General features: G+C 51.3%; 1 protein-coding gene across 1 annotated transcript in view; it reads right to left on the reverse strand.

The window, feature by feature from the left end:
* Positions 1–312: 312 nt before the first annotated feature.
* MEGF11 (multiple EGF like domains 11) overlaps positions 313–20,584 on the reverse strand; it is a 380,180-nt gene continuing 359,908 nt past the window's right edge. The window contains exons 16-26 of the mRNA XM_065941975.1: positions 19,977–20,105; positions 18,852–18,980; positions 18,225–18,353; positions 17,320–17,448; positions 15,779–16,015; positions 14,168–14,286; positions 11,900–11,966; positions 11,173–11,274; positions 8,700–8,756; positions 1,111–1,317; positions 313–482 (exon numbers count right to left, since the gene is read on the reverse strand). Of these exons, the coding sequence (XP_065798047.1) occupies positions 313–482; positions 1,111–1,317; positions 8,700–8,756; positions 11,173–11,274; positions 11,900–11,966; positions 14,168–14,286; positions 15,779–16,015; positions 17,320–17,448; positions 18,225–18,353; positions 18,852–18,980; positions 19,977–20,105 (1,475 nt within the window). The remainder of the gene's footprint in view (positions 483–1,110; positions 1,318–8,699; positions 8,757–11,172; positions 11,275–11,899; positions 11,967–14,167; positions 14,287–15,778; positions 16,016–17,319; positions 17,449–18,224; positions 18,354–18,851; positions 18,981–19,976; positions 20,106–20,584) is intronic.

Here is a 20,584-nt window from a genome sequence, read left to right on the forward strand (position 1 = left end):
TTCAGATAATTTAATATATAAATATATATATATATTTAGCTGATGTTGATGAGTAGCTGTATCTTAAATGTTTTAAAAGATCATATCATCCAGAACATTTGGGGTTGGGGATGGGTGGGTGGTAGATTTTGATTTTGAGAACAGACCTTTTGAACAACTAACCCAGTCCCTTGGAAGCTCTTCTTTAGTTCCAGGTGAATGTTATAACTAATACGCAGCTGGAGTCAGTCTGTACCATTATTTCAAGTCAAGGGATTGTCTTCTTTCAGAGAGTAAGAGAATTTTCAGCAGAGCGCATTGCAAGAGAGAGGCTTATCCCTCTTCAGACTGCTTGTCCTGGGATGGCACTCTGGCAGGGCTCTGTCTTACTGGGAGAAGGTCATAATGACCAGGAATATGGCTGTTCCTAGGGAGGTCGTATGGATTCTGGATATAGCTGGAGTTACAGCCGAGGCCTTCTTGGACCACACTGACTGTGGGCTCTAAGGAATATAGTGAAAAATGAGTTCAGAGAACAGATTAGCTTTAGTTGCCTCATTGGGCGGGGGAAGAGAATTCTATTTAACTTGGTGGGGAGAGAAACCAAGGACTTAGGATAAGTGTATGAGGGTTAGGACTGAGGCTTGTTCAAGAGATTGAAAACCTAAGTGAGTGTGCTATCAGAATCTCAAGCTCTGGTCAAAACCAAGGGACTTAGAATATCATATCAGTAGGAGTATTATCAGTGAACCCAGGGACATGGGTTCAACTGGGAGAAAGTAGAACAAGGTAATTTCAAAACTTGCAAACTGTCTGTTCTGATTGTTTTCTGTTTTAAACAGGAATTTGGGTCAACAATCAGTTGAAGAGTGTGTGTTTGTGTGTATCAGCTCTCCACCCCCAGTATTTCTGCTTCATATGTAGTGTTTTTTTAAAAGCAGAGTTGGCACAAGAATTTGATTTCTTGTTTGAGAGTGGATAGAGGTCCTGGGAAAGACAGTTCACTTTGAATTTCTTAAAAAAAAACAAAAGAAGGGGATGTTTTCAAAAAGGGGACTGGAGAGGGCTGATTTGCTTCAGATGCTGCACTAGTGCCCTGCTTTCACTAAGTTACTTATTTGAGACACCTACCAACTTCATATATATTTTTATTAGATGTTGACACGGATGGCGCATCTGTGTACGGAGACCCCCTGTGCACAGGCGACTTCATCTCTACATAGCTGCTTTCTGGGAGCTTGCAGGTGAGGACGGGCGGGTCCTTAATTGTGGCATAAGGGTTTTCACTGCTATTCAAGGAACAAGTGCTAGAACTGCACACGGATTCTTTCATGTAATCTGCAAGGCAAGAGAAATTTCTTAGGACAAACAAGGACATACGCTTAAATACCAAAAGCAGAGTACAGTTTATGTGCTGTCAGACTTGTGAAGTTGTAAATGCCTATGACAGTCTAAGATTCACTTACTATGTTGAGAAATGCTTTCTATGAGGTAAGCAGAGTTCTTTTTTTTTTTAAGAAACGTGTTTTTGGAGGGATAAGAACTTTTTTGTTTTAGTAGTCAGGCAGAGCATCAGAGAGGGATTAATTCAAGATATTCATAATGTGCTTTCGCATCTGTTATTTAATTTTTACAAAATCCTGCAAGGATAGTTGACTTTGCATTTTAGAGGATGATGGCCCAGGGAGCGGAAGTGACTTGCCTAAGGTCACATGGCACATGAATGACAGTGCCAATGCTTGAATCCATGCCTCAGGACTCCTTGGCTTGTATGTTTTCCGTGACATCCTTTTTCTGAATTCTTTTTGACGACTAAGCTTAGGTTCAGCAGTAGGTGTGTGATTTGGCACAAGTGTCAGCAATCTGGCAACCTTTAGGCAGCCCACAGGTAGTATCCATGCTCTTGCGAAGCTCATGATCAGAGGCAGGGCAGATTGAAGTGTAACAGGTTTGAAAAGCACCTCGGTTTCAAGCTAGGCTTTGGGAATTTCCTGTTTTCTAGCAAGCCTGCAGTATATCTTGTGGGGTCACTTACTCCTGTTCTTTGAATGCTCACTGCAATATAATTTAGCAGAATCTTTCTGTGATACCAGGAGAACTCATACTGCTTCTCCTAGCGTCTCAGGTGCGTCATCCGTAAGACTTCCGAGTAGATTAGGGTATAAGAGGTTGCAAACTAATTTCCAAATATGAAGCAAGGTAACCGTACCTCACTGGAGGAAGAAGGTTTTCATTGTGACTGGGAGTCACAAGGAAAGGGGAACCCTTCCTTCAGTCTCTCTGCTATTTTTCCCTTTTGGGGGAAAACTACTGCCTCTTGTTGATCGTTTCAAATGTGGCAGAATTTGCCCAGAAAAAGCAGGAGACTCTAATCTGGCAGCTCTGGCCCTCCTTCTGAGGCTCTGCCAGCCAGGGGGCTCTAGAAATAAGCACTGAGTTGCAGGGACTTTAGTCAAGAGTGATCTAAGAAGTCTAAATTTCTTTTAAGTGGTAGCAGATGGTGAAATTTCTCTATTTCTCAGCTCTAAATTTCTATAAGTGGTGGCAGATGGTAAAATTTTCAGATGATCTTTCTCTAGAACCACCATAGATTACATTTTGGATTGCTTTTTATCTATGCCTTCTGCCTCTAACTTGTGAAATTAATAAAAATGTAAAGAAGTGAAAGTGGTAATGTAATTCAAGAGGTGACTGGAGGTACCTCCAGTGAGAGCAGAACACTGCACGTGACTGCAGTAGTTGACATGGGTGCCACCACAGGAGTCTTCTCCCACAACAGGGAGCTGGTTGGAGGGGACTTACTGTTTTTTGTTGGGATTCCCTGGTGGCTCAGTTGGTGAAGAATCTGCCTGCAATGCAGGGGACCTGGGTTTGACCCCTGGGTCAGGAAGATCCCCTGGAGAAGAGAATGACTACCCACTCCAGTATTCTTCCCTGGAGAATCCCATGGATGGAGGAGCCTGGCAGTCTATAGTCCATGGGTTCGCAGAGTCAGATGCGACTAACACTTTGTTAGTGTAGGATTATTTATGTTTGTTTTCACAATTAACGTTTCCTCAGTCTTGTACAAACTGCATTCATCTATTAGTTCCTTCTAGTGTAGGCACAGCAGTAATTATTATTTCCCCTTCCGCTTTATTGCTTATGAGGAAATTGAGGTTTGAATAGGGAAGTGACTTCCCCAGGGTCACACTGCTTGTCGGTATTAAAGCAAGCTCCAGAACCAGGCTCAGAGCACATTGTGTCACAACTTAGCCCACAATCAGAGAGAGAGAGATGTGAGCCTTGGGTCCGTTCTTAGTTCGTGCCCTCTCTAGCCTAGAACCCTAGAGAGGAGAAAACATTATTTTTAAAAAAATTATTTTTGGCTGTCCTTGGTCTTCGTTGCTGCCCTCAGGTGTTTTCTCTAGTTGTGGTGAGTGGAGGCAATTCTTCGTTGTGGTGTGCCGGCTGCTCATTGTGGTGGCTTTCCTTGTTGTGGAGCGCGGGCTCCGAGGGCTGGCTTCAGTAGTTGTGACTCCCGGGCTCTTGTGCACAGACTCAGCAGTTGTGATACACAGGCTTAGCTGCTCCTGGCAGGTGGGTTCTTTCTGGACCAGGGGTCCAATCCATGCCCCTGCATTAGCAGGCTGATTCTTAACCCCGGGACCACTAGGGAAGTCCCGAGAAAACATCCCTGCTAGACAGCAGTCACAGCCAGCCCTAGCAGAGACTAAAGGGAGGCTGGATTGGCCTAACTGCTGGTGAGATGCTCATGGGGGGAAGGTGGCTGTGGGTCCTTGGTCATGACCTACCTGAGCCACATGAAATTGCTTCTAGTTAATACTTTGTTCCTTAGGATAAGTGGATTGGGGTTAATTAAGTCCAAGAACCTCAGCTGGCCAACTGTTTCCACTTGAGGTTCTCTGACTTTACCAGCCAAGTAGTAAGGCAGTACATGACTCAGCTCTCACATGGAAGCTGAGGACTTCCAGTGTTGCTTAAAAGGGCTACTCCCTGAGTGGAAAGTCCTACACCTCGCCCCTCCTTCCCATGCAGGCACATCCTTTTGCTTTGATTGGCACCTGACTCAGTTACATATTTTCTAAAATTGGATGATTAGTGATAGCTCACTGTATAGCACATGTAGCTGGTCTCCGCTCACTCCAGGTAGATCATTTGATTCTTGTTACATCTGTGCAGGGGGCCCAGGCAGTAAGGACTAGTATTACTACTTTAGAAATGAGGAAGCTAAAGCTCATAAAGTTTGCCTAACGTTAGTAAGTTAGGACAACCCCTACCTTCTCTGATACCCAATCAAGATATTTTCCCCTCACATTTTGTTACCCTATCTATGGGCTTCTCTGGTGGCTCAGATGGTAAAGAATCTTCATGCAATTTGGGAGACTGGGGCTCACTTCCTGGGTCAAGAGGATCCCCTGGAGAAGGGAATGCCTGCCCACTCCAGTATTCTTGCTCTGAGAATTTCAAGGACAGAGGAGCCTGGCAGGCTACAGTCCATGGGGTCACAGAAGGGTTGGACCTGACTTAGCCACAACTTCCTCTCTTATATCCTAACCGCAAACTGTATCTGTATCTAAAGATACAGTTCACCCTCAACAAGGAAGGTGTTCTACCTATGGGGTCCAGTTCTGCTGAGAAAGCCAAGCTGTAGGCTTTTTGTGGACATCCCATGACCAATTGTTACAGCAGTGGGAAAGCCTTGACACTCTAGCTCCTTGCCTAACAGCGATTCAGCCAACCAGTAGTGCTCCTCTTATATCCACCAGAAAAGTTGGCTGCTTTCAAGTTTGGGGGAAATAAGTAGTTTGCTCTGTAGCAGGGAATGCACCTAAATGGATACAAGAGAAGCTGGGTTTTGTGGGAATGGGGGCTAGTCTCAGGGAGCAGCTGTATCATCCATAAAGGGGCCAGAGGTAAAGACAAAATGATGGAGAAGAGTGTGTGCACACGTGCGTGTGTGTTTTGAGGTAGCGTTGGGAGGGTGTTGAAATACAGAATAATCTGGATTCTACTTCTGAGGACTGGAGGGAGGGCAAGGCCAGCTGGAAGACTATACTTCAGGAAGCTCCTCCTTTCTCCAGCTGAGTCATCTACCTGCCTGCCCTGCGGGAGGGCGGGGCAAGGGGAAGAATAACCAGCTGCTCTAGGACACTTCCTCATCTTTTTATAGCCCCACTTCTGTGCCAGTGTCTGCACTTTGGGCGTGTTGCAAAGAAAAGGGAAGCTTCAAACAAGGCTACCCAAGCTCTGGGGAGTCGCTCTTTAAAGGCCTGTGATTAGCATCAAGCCTGCAGATGTAGCCCTATAATGACCTGGCACTGCTTCTCACATAGTTCCTACCTCTCCCAAATCACATACAGCCACATACTATCAGAGGCAGAAGGGGTCTCTGAAATGAGCTGGTTGAAGCATCTTCATCTTATAATGCAAGCAGCAAATCTAGAGAGGGAAAATGACTTTCCAAGGCCACCTTGTGAGTAGGATTGAACTTAACACTAGCCTTTGTTGTTCAGTCACTAAGTTGTGTCCGAGTCTTTGCAACCCCATGGACTGTAGCCCACCAGGCTGCTCTGTCCATGGAATTTCCCAGGAGAAAATACTGCAGTGGGTTGCCATTTCTTTCTCCAGGGAATTTCCTGATCCAGGGGTCCAACCTGAGTGTCCTACTTTGGCAAGTGGATTCTTTAACATTGATTCAACAGGGAGACCCAACCCCAACCTTTAGGTTCACATTATCATCTAGTTGAGGCCAGTATTTCACTGTTGCTGAAAACTCGGGCACCAAACATCCATCTCTGTTCTTCTCAGCCTACTAATATTAGGAGGCTGCACTGCCTTGTCTCTTCCTGGGCCCTGACTCCTCACCTTTCTCTTGATTGAGAGAGAAGGACTGGGGAGAGGAGCTGGGGAGATCTCAGGGCCAGAAGGAGAACTGGAGGGAGGGGGGAAAACTGGCTGAAAAAAGTTTTCAGGATGTCAGTGAGCTCCTGACTACCTTGGAAGCCAAGGTTGCTGCAAGAAGACCCCTGGAGGTTGGATTAGCAGGGGGCATACAGGTGGGGAAAGTGGCGGCAGCAGTAGGACCCAGGATTTCAGGATAAGGGTGATGGAGATTAGTGGGGAGGGTTTCTTCTGTAGCACTTCGAAATGCATGACATAAGTGCTGTCATGAAGCAGTTTGTTGGAGAATACTTGTACTGAGGGTCAGGAAGGGGAAGGAGAGATGGAAAGGTGTTTAGAGATAAAATGGGGTTAGCACGGCAGTATGAGTGGTCTCATGCAAACTCCTGGATGACAGTGAGGGGAGGTCTTCAGGAAGTAACGGGAGAAAGGGAGCATTGACTGATTTACATTAAGATTTAGCATGTATTCCTCAACTAGGGATTGAGCGTGGGCTCCGGCAGTGAAAGCGCCAAGTCCTAACCACTGGACTGTCAGGGAATTCCCCCATATAACCCAAATCTTTTAACTCCCAGATCAGGTCTCTTTCCCACTGAGTTCAGAGAACACTAAGACTCTTAACTCTGGTAACCACTGATTTGCTCTGGCCCAGAAGTTTTAAGAAACAGTTCCATTCCTGGTACATAACTTGTTTATTGAATGTTTTTTGGGGGACAGCCAGTTGGTGGGGTTTATTCCATGTCTTTGATATGTGTTTCTGTAAAGCTCTGACCTGTGATGTTCTGTTTTCCTCTGGTTTCTGGTGTGTTGATCCCTAATACCTGTTGGTACATTTGCCTATATAGCCCTCTTTTCTCTCCAATTTAGAGGATGAGATTTATAGTCAGGGTGATGAAATGAAACCTGGCTGCTAGCCTGCTTGGCCTCCCCTGCACTCAGACTCAGATGTGTGATCCCATAAAACGAGTGAATGACGCCGAGGCTGGGACACTGCTGTCCTTAACTGTGTTTCACATTCATGGCTGCGAGTAACAACTCCTACCACAATGCGCAGGACACAAAGTGCATTGGGAAGTGTGTGCTCATGTACTGAGGTGTCTGGGCCTGTCTGAGTTCGTTCAAGCTTGAGTCATGGATATTCTCAGAGCTGTCAAGGGCCCTTAGAGATGTTTTTCCAGTTTCTCAGGCCTCTTTAAGAAACTGAGGTCCAAGATCACGGTGATGAAATGGTATAGTTGTCTTTTCTGTTGTTTAGCTTCATCTACTGTGATGGTGCTTGCTCTCATTCGGGTGGTTTAAGTCAAAACAAAGAAGTTGCCAGAATGATGCTCCAAGGGTATAGGGTTCTTCGGCTGCCAGGAGCCTATGGGTGGCCTCCTGTCCTCAGATCGTTCTCTTGGGCAATGCGCATCTTAACATGTGCTGGTGGAGACTTGTTCTTCCTGCTCTGTTCAGAACACAGCACTCACCGCCACCTGCCCCTAGCACACCCTGCTTCTAATAACCACCCCACAAAGGGCTGTATATGACTAGCTCTCCTTGGTTAGGAAATGGTTGTGTCTCAGGTATATCTTAGGCTAAATCTGATGGGAAATCTGAGTCCATCTAGACCAGTGGTTTGTGTTAGGTGATCTGCTATATGGATTACTCTGAGGCACTCAGCACTCTTGATCTATTGCATCAGAATCTTGGGGAGGTGGGGTGTGGGCATCTGTATTTTTTAACAAGCTTTCCTTGTGATTCTGGTACACAGGTAGATTTAGGATATCCATTGGGATCATTGCTGTTAAGTCCTATCTCTTTCAGTTTGGTTGAGTTTCTTTTTTTAAAATTCTGTTTGGCTATGCAAGGTCTTAGTTGTGGCAAGTGGGGTTTGCTTCCCCTATCAGGGATAAAACCCAGGCCCCCTGCATTGGGAGCATAGAGTCTTAGGCACTGAATCACCGGGGAAGTCCCTGGCTGAGATTCTTGAATACATTTCAGAGACAAAGGGACAACTCTGTTATATCAATATAATCCTGTACAATATGCAAAAACTCTTCCGATTTGTGATTTTTATTGCATACTCAGGATAACCTTGTTAGACCGTAGGACAAGCATACTTATCTCAACATTGTAATTGAGGAAACTGGGCCCTGGAGAGGTTTGTCATAGTTAATAAGTGATATAATTTCAAAGCCACCTATTTCATACATTCTGTCATTTTAAAATTAGGCCCTAAGCCTGGGAAAGGACCTGACCTTTCATCTGTGACTTCGCCTGTATACTTCCTAGAAGGATGATCTGACTTGCAGTTCCCATGTGCTGGGGATTAGTCCTAGCTTCCCTCCTCTCTGGGACAGAGACCTCGTAAGGGTGGAGCATCGTACAATAGTAACACTAAGTATCATTTTCATTCCTTTTGCCCCAGAAAGCCTGCAGGTGCAGGGTGGCATTCCTCGCCAGCACAATGACAGGAGGCCTCTGGGGCAAGTAGATAGACTTTATTTCAGATTTCATAATCAATTGAACTCATACTAATTGGTAGGATAATGACGTTCTGCATTTCCGAAGACATTTAGTTGGCATCTATAAAAAAAGCCACAAGCATTTCCTAAGCAGGTGCAACTGAAATCAAAAGATGAAATCGTTATTATTGATTGCTCCTCCTGGGCAGAGCTACCCAGCCGTCCCAGGTTGTGTGGTCTTTAACTTTTTTGGGGAGTAGGGGGAAGAAATGCGTAGTTTTGTCTCTGGTAGAAACCCTGGCAATTTCAGATTTGCATCCTTTATCTTTCTTAGCTTTCCTAAGGGGGCATCATGATTAGATACTCTACCTTTGAAGCCTTTGTCCATAACGTATGTGTTCTGACGTCTATCCATTCCACAAGCACCTGCATAAAAATAGTAAAAGGAAAGAAAAATAGAGGGGTGAATGAGGTTTACTTAGACTGCGTGTATTCTTTTTTTTTTTTAATCCTGTTCTTTCCTACCCAGAAAATAGTCCTTTAGTGCTAGAAAATTACTCGGGGTTTAATCTCCTCTAAATCATCTTGACCATACGAGAGTTCTTTAAAAAGCTCCTAAGCGCAAGTGGTGAGCTCTACCACCCCCTGCATATTTAGCACTACTGCTCTGTAATGTCTTTGAGGGGAATGTCTTCCTGGAGGCGATCACAGGCAGTTCTGATGCCACCTACAGTCACTCTAAGTGAAGTTCCGGGTTCCAAGAATATAGGATAGGGAATGAATCAGGACCAGTTCTTAGCTTGGGGGAAGGGTGTATGACATTCCAGATCCCAGTTCTGTTGGACTTTGGAATGGGGGTGAAGGCTTTCTCACCTCATAGCTCTAGTCTGCCTGTCTCTCCCCTTGTGGATCCAGTGCTCAACTGAGGGGAGCCAGAGGCAGCTGAGGTTCTTGATTAGTCCTCTCTATAGGTTATATAGTCATTCCCAGCCAGTCGGCTCTTTCAGTCCCCTGCCCCCACTTTTTTGGGTGGACTCTTAGCACATAATTGAGAGTTGTCTTTGAACAATATTATCAGTGTTTTTCAATCCCAAGGATTTCTTTTTTCCCTTTTGGCTACCACAGTTTATCCTAGGCTCCCACAATGCATGGTCCTCAGCACCAGCCAGAGGCAGGAAGGACATGAAACTTCAGGGACCAAACTCAGGTTCTTTGCTGCTGGTGATCCCAGAAAAGTAACTATATGATATTTTGAATTTGGACGGTAATGACTTGAGCTCACAGTCAAAGCCATTTCCCCCCCCAGCTTATAACTGAGGCTGCGGTATCAGTCAAGGGATGCAGCAAGTGCTTACTAAAATACAGTTAGACTCCACTTAACTCTCCCCAGTTAAGACCAACTGAAGACCAACACATGGCCGTTCCGATGCCTCCTCATGCCTCCTCCAGTTAGAGCTCCCTAGTGGAGTTTGTGGAAGCCTGCTCCTCCTTCCCTGCCCTCCACATAGCACTGAGCAGTGGAGCAGAGCCGGGTCCAGGTCTGCTCAAGTCTGCTGTTCTTCTAAAGGACCTATAGGTGCCTGAACCCCTGGCATCACTTCAGCACTTTATTCTGGGACCAGGGCTTCCGCTGCTCTCCCCGAGGGATGGAGGCCAGGCTATGAAAAGGTTAACCCCCGTTTTATAGAACAGAATACAGACTCAAAGGAAGGCGATGACTTGTCTGAGACCACACCAAGTGAGAAGCTGAGCTGCACACAGAACCCAGATGTCCTGAAGTACTCTCCCACTGTTCACCAGCCCACCGCGGTGTAAGCCAAAAATGACGTGTGGTGGCTGAGGGGACAGAGCTGGGCTGAGCCCAGAGGATGCGTCCAGGTGGAAAGGGGGGCAGGGTGGTGGGTGTGTGTGTGTGTGTGTTGCAGGGGGTGGGGGGGCATTGTATTCTGTGGGATTATTGAATGTTCTGAGCACTGCTCAGGGGGCTGACAGCCGGGAGCACAGCCTCCTGGGTATAAGCCCAGGGTTTCTGAAGCCCATACCTGGGTAGATGAGTTCAGACCTTTGCTCTTCTTACTGTCCCTGGACCGGGAGACCTGCAGGGGTTGCTAGAGCTGCATTTCAGTTGAGCTCTAGAAACCAACCAGAGCCTGAATTTAGGCCCCGAGGGTGTTCAGGATGCCTTCAAGGACAGGGGCACTTGGTTGGGAGCCCAAATTCTGTTTGTTCATTGTACCTACTTCTGTAACTCCTGCCCCACCTCCTCCCACAGTAGGGACTGACCTTCAAAGTCTCCTTTTTGCATCTTTTCCCAAGCTACCAGATTTGAGCCTAATATATGGGCACAGAGGATGTTGGTTGACACATGCGGCCTCAACCTCTCTAGATCCCTACTGGACCACCTGCCCTTTGACCTAGGAGTGCTTGGTCTGGGCTCTCCCTCTGGGGGACTTTGGGCTTTTTGGCCAAAGTCTCTGTCAACTCTGTCATCCACACCCATGGGCCCAAAGATGTGGCCATCCCCAAGTCGTTTCTCGGTGGTTTGGGGTTGTATTTCATGCTTCAGGGAGTGTGGTTATGCTGGGTTCCCTCCACGTAAAACTAGTTGCAGTTTGTACATATCCACTGAGCATGATAGCAGGAATGACTGAGGAATCCAGACTGGTTTCCTTCTTTCTATGGGGAACTATCTAGGCTTGTCGGAGGGAAGGGCTCAATAGGGAGAGTTCTGGGACCACGGGGGTGGGTTAAGGGGTAGGAAGGGATTTGGGGTAGGGGCTGGGTCTGGTCTGATAGGATGACCTCAGGTCCAGGGGATAGAGGGTAGGGCTGGGAGTCTAACCTGGCGAGTGTAGCTCAGCGGGGCGGCTGAGGTGTCTAAGTTCAATGTAGAAGTCTTCGGGCGGGTACCTGGCCTCCAGGGCACTGATCTGGAAATGGGAGTCTAGTGAGAGGAATGACAGGGAGCAGCCATTATTCCCAGGGCCCTGGTATGGCAGGGGAGGGGTGGGAGGGGGGACAAGAGGCAAGGTGGAGCAGGTTGAAGGGAATTAGGGCTTCCGCATGTAGCATCCAAGGGAGCCTAGAGCCAGTGGGGTCAGGGGGGTTTGCGAGAGCTGAGGCCAGGTGGCCTGGCCTGCCTCTCACCTCACCCCCCACAGGGATTGGTGTCCCCAGGGCAGGGGGGCAGAGGGAAGAAGCCCTTGAATGGGGCACTTTGGTAGCAGGGCCTGGCTCAGGCAGCGGGTCCCTTTCCCAGATGGTAAGTGCATCTTTTGCCTCAAACCTGAATCCGCACATCTGGGCCCGAGCTTTCTCCCTTGTGGTCCTGGGTCACAGCCACCCTCTCCTATCCCCTAATAGGAATGAAAGGGGCCCTGGGCTTCATCTACTTATGAGAACTGAAATAGGGGCTTGGGTTTCCTCCCCACACCCCTTTTTCCCGGGGGAAATCATGCTTAAGATTATCTACTAACTCTCCCTTGGAGCTGGGACAGAGCCCCTGTCAATGTGGGAGAAGAAGACGGTGGAACATGATGGCCAGGGACCAGACTCAAACCACTACTGACCTAACACGTTCACATAGCTGTAGGGGGTCCAGCCTGCCATGTCTCTGTCAAGGGACTTGTTACTGAGCTGTTTGGAAAGCAGGAGAACAAGTTAATATCTAATAATGCCCTTGAGATGCCCCTGCCCAGCCTTTGCTTTTGCCCACCCTCGTGTACCACCCCTGTGATGACCCTGACCCACCTAGGTGCTAGGTCATTAGGGGGATGGAAGAGGTAAGTGTTCCATGACAGGCCACCATGGTGTGGCTGGGCCCAGTGGGAGCCGAGCACATGTCCCCATCTAAGCTGTCTGGCTGAAGCTATAGGGCTTCCAGGCCCCTGGGACAAAGGGGAGCCAAGAACTGACCTGAGCCAAGCTGGCCCTGACGGGGGAAGCAGGTCAGCTGGGTGGGGCTGAGCTGCGGGAGACAGGGTGTTGGCAGCGTCTCAACTGCAGCATGAGGCCATCTCCAGCAGAGGGGGAGGCACTGAGGCTGCCTGCAACATCAGTGTCCCCTCTGCCACCTGATCCAGGCTGAGTGAGAGAGTCTCCCTTTCATGTGACCAGGGGGAGGTGTCAGGATAGGGTGTCCCTGTGGTACTCCTCTTCCTGCACTCACAGCTGCCCTTCATGTGAGGATCGTTGTCCTCATTTCACAGTTGGGGACCCGAGTCCTGCTCGCAGGCCCTGCGCATGGTCACAGAAGGGCTGGGTCTCAGCTCCTAGACCCCTGTCTTTTCCATGTCATCACAGCTGCTTGCCCCTGCTACACGTCTGCTAGGCTGAGGGTTCCTGACCACACAGAAGCACTTTGGGGCCCTAGGGTGAAGTGAGCCAGAGGACCACCAAGTGGGCTGCACGGTAGTAACTCCACTCCCTGACTTAGTGAAAGAGGGTGACTGGTACTTCGCTGTTAGAATGAGAACAAGAATGATAGGGACACAGGGACTTGGCCTCTCATCCCTGGCATCCTTTGCCTCTCGTCTGCTGTAGCCTTGATAACATGGCTCTTGTTAATCAAGGGCCTCCTACTGGGAAACTTCTGGATTCCTTTCCCTTGGCTTCTCAGATAGGCCTAAAGCTGAGAAGCTGGGTGTGGAGCTGATGGTCACAGGCTTTGCATGTGGTCCTCAAGGCCCCGTTGCGTGCAACACTCCCATTCCATAGGAGAACTGAAGATGAGAGCCCTGAAGAGTGGCCTTTGGGTGCTGGCTTAGTAGTGGCTCTTGGGGCTGTACGGGGTCTGTGTTGTTGTTGCTGGGGGTGGGGGGTTCAGGATGCATTCCTACTGGATCTGTGGTCTGTGGATGTTTTCTCTGGGGCAGAAGAGGAGAAATGATCCCTATAGCTTTAAGGCCTGTAGGATGAAAACTATGCTCCTGTACATGTTTCTGACCCAGGACAGAGTTGCAAGAAGCCAGGAATCCTGGGATTATACCACCCCCCCCCCCCCCCCCCAATCCCCCATGATCCATGGTGTGTGTGTCTGTGTGCGTGCAACATGAGCCCTTTGACCTCGTGGTCTCTGGGGGCTGTTTTTCATTTCTGAACCTCTGCCCATTATAGGTCCTGGCACACCAGGAGCGGGGGTTAGTACATGTGTGTGCTGAGACGTCCTTGCCCAAGGGCCTGTGACTTACGTAAAAGGACGTCTTGCCATCAGCCAGTGTTTTGTTGGAAGCTGTGAGGGCCCTGTCCAGGGTGGTACACACCTGACCTTGAAGTCCTGCCCGACTCCGTCAGCGGGAACAGTGTCTGTGGCTGATGTTTCCATGTCCCGTGCGGTGGTTCTGATAGCAGCATGTGTGGTGGGTGTGTACTGATAACATGCAGTGTGTCCAGATAAAGGACAGCAGGTGGTACCTGAGCACTGGCACTTACTCTGTGCACTCGTGGTACACATGTTGGTGGTAACACGCTGCAGTGGTGAGTGGTGGGGTGTTTTGATATGTGGTCACATGGTTGTGTGTGACAAGAAGACTACAGGTGGTCACATGACTTGGCAGCCGCTCGCTACACACAGGCTGTGGGGGTGTATGTTTCGCTCAGTGATGCTGTGGATTGGTTACACATGATGCGCACTGGTTACATGGTCCGTGTTGGCTGCATAGAGCCTGCTGGCTTCCTCTTACACGCCTCCCAGAGTGCATACGTGGGATCACAGGGCTGTGCTTATTGTATTGGCAGTTGGTTCCGTGCAGGCCCTGGGTAGGGTAGTGGTGGTGCAGTTTCTTCCCCGGGCAGAGAGGACAGTGGATGGGGACTGGGGAGAATCAGGGGCCCGGTACCTTGGTGGGGCTGCTCCTGTCCAGAGTGCTGGCCTGGCTGGTGGCAGGCCCCCCGCACGCCAGTGCGTGGTAGCTGGAATTGGAAAAGCACTGGGCATGGCTGCTACTTTGAGACAAATCTGGGAAGAGAACAAGGTGCCGCATACCGTCACACCCCTGCCCCTGGCATGAGACACCCCTAAACTGACGCCTTGAGAGTGCTCTGCAAAGAGAGGCAGCCAGGTCCCCCGTCCCCCGAGCTTCCTGGCACCTGCTGTTCCCCCTGGAAATCTGTAGAGCCTGTCTTGCCCCCTTCCTTGTGTTGGCCCTGCTTGCAGCATGCAGGTTAGGCTTGCCAGTGTGGGCGGTGTACCAGCATGAGAAGTGTTAGTCTGACAGCCTCAGCATCCTTGAGTAACTGTGTAGGGCTGAGCTGACCCTCCTCTGCCTCCCACAGGGTCAGATCCCAGTGAGGCTGTAGAGAGAACCCCACTCCTGGACTTGCCCTCCTGTAGATTCCAGGACTTCCACGCTGGGCTGGGGAATTCCAGTGGGATGGTCTGGGAAAACCCAGCCAACCTTGCTTATTACAGTCAGAGAAGAAAGTCCCCAAATCTACAAGCTTTGGGACTTCATCAGAGGACCTCAGCTTTGGCTGAAACCCAGGGCGGCACGCAGGCCAGCAGCTCTCTCAGGAGGCAGGGTCTGTGCCCGGGCCTGTGATGTGCCCTGCATAGCGCAGGGCTGGGCAAATGCTAGGCCACACTCAGCAGAAATGACGTGTCAGCAGGCTGACAGGATCTCTGGGCTTTCTCAGGCAGCCATGAGCGGTGGAGCCAGCTGTGGAGAGCTGGCATCCTGTGCTTCCCCCGGCAGGCCTGCCCTCCTGTGGCCCAGGGCAGGGGGCAATGTTAGGGCATTTTGACCTCTTCAGTTTAATGAAATATGAAGCAAAAAGCTGTTCTTATTGCTAAGGCAGCAGTCTAGGGTTAGGGGAGAGGAAGGGTTGGCCCAAGAGCCCCATCCCCACCCTTCTCGGAATCCCAGGTCGAATGCCTGCTGGCATTGGTACCACATTTGCGAACAGGCTGGCTTGAGGGACATTGCCCACACTTTCAGCGCTGTCCCGTCTCACTGTACAGATCAGGCCCTCCTAACTCTGGGAACTGGGAGGGAGGGGTGCTCTGAGGCCTTCACCAAGGAAGCAAAAATGAGACAGGGCTTGAACAGTGGGCCCCAAGGCTGGTTTCCTGAGATGGTGCGGACATGAGGTTGGGGCAAGGGTCCCCTGCAGCATTTAGGAAAGTTACTGCTTCGTGTGGGTGTTCCTGCGACTGAAACCCAGTGAGAAGGGGAAGCTCTGGAGAAATGAAAGAAAGCTGCTAACCATAGCTGTTCAGAGTGGGCTCCCAGGAAGTGACACTCCCTGGGAGCCCTGTCTACCTTTCCAAGTTAGCTCCTGCTGCTCACTGCCATTCCCTATCTAGGGGAGTCTGAGCAGCCAGCCCTGCAGGCACCACCACCCACCTGCAGCAATAAACCTGGGGGTCCCCAAGAACACCGCATGGCTCCTGCTGGGTTGTGTGTGTGTTGGGGGGTGGCAGCGGGAGGTGCTGGGGGCATAGCTCTTACCTGAGAGGGAGTAGTCAGTGCTGGTCATCCTCATGGCGGGCGTGTAGGAGACGCGGGGAGCCAGGTCCCGGCCCTTCTCTTTCTGTCGGCGCCGGCGCCAGGCAAACAGTCCCAGCAGCACCACGATGAGGAACAACAGGAGGACGATGCCCGTGACAGCACCCACTGAGTGCCGCTCTGCACCCAGCGCTGGGCTGATCTTGGTGTAGGGATTCAGCTCCTCCATCATGAGGGCAGCTGCAGACAGAGGGAGCGCTGAGCCGGAGGCGGGCCTGCCTCCTCCAGGCTCCTTTCATGTCAGGAGACCCTGGTTCAGGTCTTGGCCCTATTCCTCAATCCCTTCCGCATCACGTGTTTGGCCGTGTGTTCAGCTGTCTACCAAGGTGGAGTCCCACCCAGGGTCATGACAAGGAGCAAATGTGATCAGAGATGGGAAACGAATAATAGGTGTTTGGTGAGTATTTTACTTTGTTCTAAAACTGAGTTACAGATATTAACCCATTTGATCTTCTTAGTAGCCCTATAAGGGGTGTTTATAAGTCCTATAAGAAATAAAGACTAATCATTCCGCTTTCACAAATGAGGAAACTGAGTCACTGAAAGGTTAGGTAACTTACTCGAGATCACACAACCAGTAACTGGTAGAGGTGGGTTTCTCAGGAGTCAGGAAAAGTTGGATTCAGCCCCCTCCCTGTCTACCAGCTATGTGACTCAGAGCCCTCTGAGTGCCCATTTGTAACACGGGGAGAGTACCCCACTGTGAGCACTAGTGACAGACTGGCAGCGAAAGCTGTGAGTGCTGAACCAGCGTGCTCAGGACTGCTGCCCCTAAAGCATCACCCCTCAGAGATACATGTGCGGGCTGGCCCCCATCCCCCGTCAGAGCGCAGTGGGAATGGCTTTTGCCCCTTTCCTGTACTGTGGATGCCTGCATACCCATTCTCATCCCTGTCTCCTAGAACCAACAGCAGAAACCATTCATCCAGTGCTCACTCACGAGCCAGGCACTGCGCTGAGTCCTTACTCACATAATCTCAACTTGGTCGTCACAACTACACTCTGGGGTCTTGTCTGACCATAGACTGGAGCCAAGGATGAGCCCCTTTGGCCTCCTTGGGTCTCAGAAGAACCCTGTGTCTGCACTTTGCGTGGGGATAACAGACCCCCCAGCAAAAGGAGGTGACCTGCTGAAGCACACCTGGTGGGTCATGACAGGACCAGAATCTGGCAGCGCTTCCGGCTCGTTCATCTCACCTTTCCACAGCACGAGCTGCAGTTACCCTTCCTTGGCTCACAAGACTTGTCAAGGATGAGCAGAGGGAAGCAGTGCCTGAGAGGCTGCCTGCTCCATCAGCCTCTCCGGCACCTGAGTACCCCTCCCCAGCCCACCCCATTCCACTCCCAGTCTCTTCGCAGATGTGAATAAAAGGAAGTCACAAAGGGTCCTTAGGCAATTCAGTCAATCCCACTGGAGTCTCCCCAGAGCCTGCCTCCATGGGACCCCTTCCTAGCCCCTGGGAACTCTGCCGTCTGTGGCTTACCTTGGTCACACCGGATCCCTTTGAATCCAGAACTGCAATAACAGGTGCCAGTGACGTGGTCACAGGTGGCATTGTTCATGCACTCACATAGCTGCTGACACCCATAGCCAAAGGTTCCTGGGGCACACCCTGTGAAGCACGAAGTGGAGGTGGCAGAGAGCCTGCGATGTGCTTACTCTCCATCCCGCCCATCCCACATGCGGGCAGCGGTGATCATTCTGCCTCACGGAGTCAGCCAGGGAAGTGGCTCAGGTGGTAAAGAATCTGCCTGCAATGCAGGAGACCTGGGTTTGATACTTTGGTTGGAAGATCCTCTGGAGAAGGGAATGGCTATCCAGTCCAGTATTCTTGCCTGCAGAATTCCACGGACAGAGGAGCCTGGCGGGCTAAAGTCCATGGGGTTGCAAAGAGTCGGACACAGCTGAGCTATTAACATTTTCACTTTCATGGAGTAAAGCCCCTTTCTCTGTAGTGCGTGATGTGTTCTGGTTTGCCACTTGGGGCAAGGCGACATCTATAACCCTGTGTGGGGGGATGCCCACCCCACCTCCTCACCTGGTCCATATTTACACAGCATTCTCCAGCGTCAGGCCCCAAGCTGGGTGCCACAGGAGTTTCAAAGAAGAATCAAACAAGGGCTGCTTCGCTTTCTCTCATTAAGCGCCTTCTTCCCCCAGTAAAGCCTTTGCTCTGCCCTAACTTCCCCATCCCCACCCCAATAGGAGGAAGAAACTTCAAACACCAATGTAGGCCCAGCCTTCAGGTTTTCTCCTTGGGAGCTGCTCCCAAAGTCAGGAGAACAGATGGTGCGGGGCCCCGCTGGGTGGACGGGGAAGGGGCAGGCTTCCTGGCAGGAGGCCAAGGCCCCGCATAGACTCCCGGGCTCGGGGCTTGGGGCCGCTTACTCTGCTCACAGTGTTGCCCGGTAAAGCCCGTGCGGCAGGTGCACTTGCCGCTGATGTGGTCGCAGCTGGCGCCGTTCTGACACTGGCACACACGCCCGCAGTCCTTCCCGTAAAACGCTGCTGGGCAGCCTGCAGAGAAACAGGGTGGGGGCAGCTGTGGATGTGCGTCGGGACCAAACCCATCTCCTCTCCCTTCTTTCTCTGAGCGCGGGGTGAAGACCAGTGAGACCCTGCACTGAGCCACCTCCACACTCAACCCTCACGCTGAAGTGGGTGGGGAGGCCTTTGGACAAAGGGGCCCTGGAACCAGAGGCCAGGCTGGTATCTCTTTGCTGTGCAGCCACAGGCTGCTCTTGCCCACTCTGGGCCCCCTGTCCAGGGAGCAGCTGGACTTGGTGATTGCTGGGGTACCTAATAGCCCTGACCTTCCAGGATTGGGCCCTATCAATCCCCTGAAGCCAGCCACCCTCTCCAGCCAATCCCAGGGGTGGAGGGTGAAGTGGTTAGCTCACAGCCAGGCACCGGTCTCCTCCCCACCTCCACTGCAGGCCCGGACGATGCCCACGGCAGCCAGCAGGCTGCAGCATGGGATTCCAAATAGCTGGGAGGCTGGAGGGCGGGGCTTACGCTGCGTGCAGAAGAGTCCGGTCCAGCCAGGGGTGCAGTGGCAGGCCCCATCCTCCGCGCTGCAGCTCGCCCCGTGGTGGCAGCTGCATGTGTGGAAGCAGGCGGGGCCCCAGAACCCAGGTGGGCAAGCTGGGGGTGGGTGGGATGCAGAGGGTGAGGGCAAGGCAGAGAGGGGCAAATGGAGAGGGAGGGAGAGGAAGGGGAGTGCATGTCAGAGCCCAGGCGCCACGAATGCACCTGGCTGGCATTTCCTGACTTGCAGGGGGCTTAACCACTGTGGCCAGAACTCCTCCAGTCACCTCTTGGCCCAGGCACCCCGGATTCCCGGTGATTCTCTGCCCACTCTCCTAGCTCTGAGGGTTTCTGACTCTTCCCTCTCTGGGGACTGACTGTGATTTGGAGCTTGTGGGTGTCTGTGGTAAATGGTAAACACGTGGTTTACGGTGTGAACACTGCTAACTTCCCCAAGAGGATGGGGATTTTCCCAAGGTAGAGAGTCTTCTTTTGGCTGGTGAGCTCCCTGAGGATGACACCGCCGCCAGCACGGAAATGCCTTCAGGCCAGGCTATCTAACTGGGACCTTCCTAGGAGTACTGACTGGGCCTCGCCCATCAGCCAAGGACTCCACAGGGCAGAGGCTGGGTCTCTGCCTTTAAACTGGAGATCCCTGTTATCTCTGTATCAGACTGGGTTCACCTTACAGCCCCTACAAGGCCCTGTCTGGGCCTGTGACGCCCAGGACATCATTCACATGAGCTACCCAGAGAATGCCCTCACCCCTCTGAGGTGACTGCCCTGGTCTCACCTTACTTCCCTGCTTACTTCCTCTTCCTCCCCATCCAAACTTAGCAGCTATTCCTTGCTCAGGTTCTAGGAATATTAATACGCAGCACTTACAGTATTAATGATATTACCAATAATGTTCATATCTTTAAAACTAGCAGTTAATAATGCCAGTGATCACTCCTAGGAATTCATCATGTTAGCTGTAGAGACTCTATGGGACTCAGGGGAACACTCCTATGTGCAGAAGGAGATTTCAGCCCTGGGAGGTGGAAGCACCAGGGGCAGAGAGGTTCTGGGCCCGACTTTGGTTGGGGGCTTTCCTGGGGGGCAGCAGCTTACCCTGTGAGCAGTCTTTGCCGATCCATCCAGGGAAGCATTGGCAGGAGCCATCGATGGGGCTGCAAGTCCCATTGTTGGCACAGGAGCAGAGCTGGGCACAGTCCTGCCCAAAATGCCCTCCAGCACACACTGTGGACACAGGATAGCCTGGCACCTGCCCTGCCACTTGCGCTCCTCAGACCACCACCCACAGCCACACGCCTTGTCCCAGGCCACAGCCGTGGCCCCCGTGGGGCCGTGGACCAGGTGGGAGCTGCCTACCTCAGCACCCCCATTTCCACAGCAGTGAGTTCCTCCTCTTGTCCCCACAGCTGCCTTCTTCCTGACCGCCTCTGAGAGGAATGGGCTGAGGCCCACAGGGGAGAATGACTTGGCTGAGGTCCCACAGACAGAAGTGGTGAGGCTGGGAATTCCACCTCTGGACCCTCCTGCTCCCTGCCCGCAGCCCCCAGCTGGCCATGACCACATGTTCATCAGCACCACTGATCCCACAGCCACGGGGCAGAGGACGTTTATAGCCAGAAGGAGAGGGACACAGTCAGGGTGGCCGGTCTGTCTGCAGTTAGCTGGAGAGGGGGCTGGCCCCCAGTGTCTGTCCCTGTCCACCT

This window comes from Muntiacus reevesi, chromosome 7 (genome assembly GCF_963930625.1).
Source record: "Muntiacus reevesi chromosome 7, mMunRee1.1, whole genome shotgun sequence".
Taxonomy (NCBI): domain Eukaryota; kingdom Metazoa; phylum Chordata; class Mammalia; order Artiodactyla; family Cervidae; genus Muntiacus; species Muntiacus reevesi.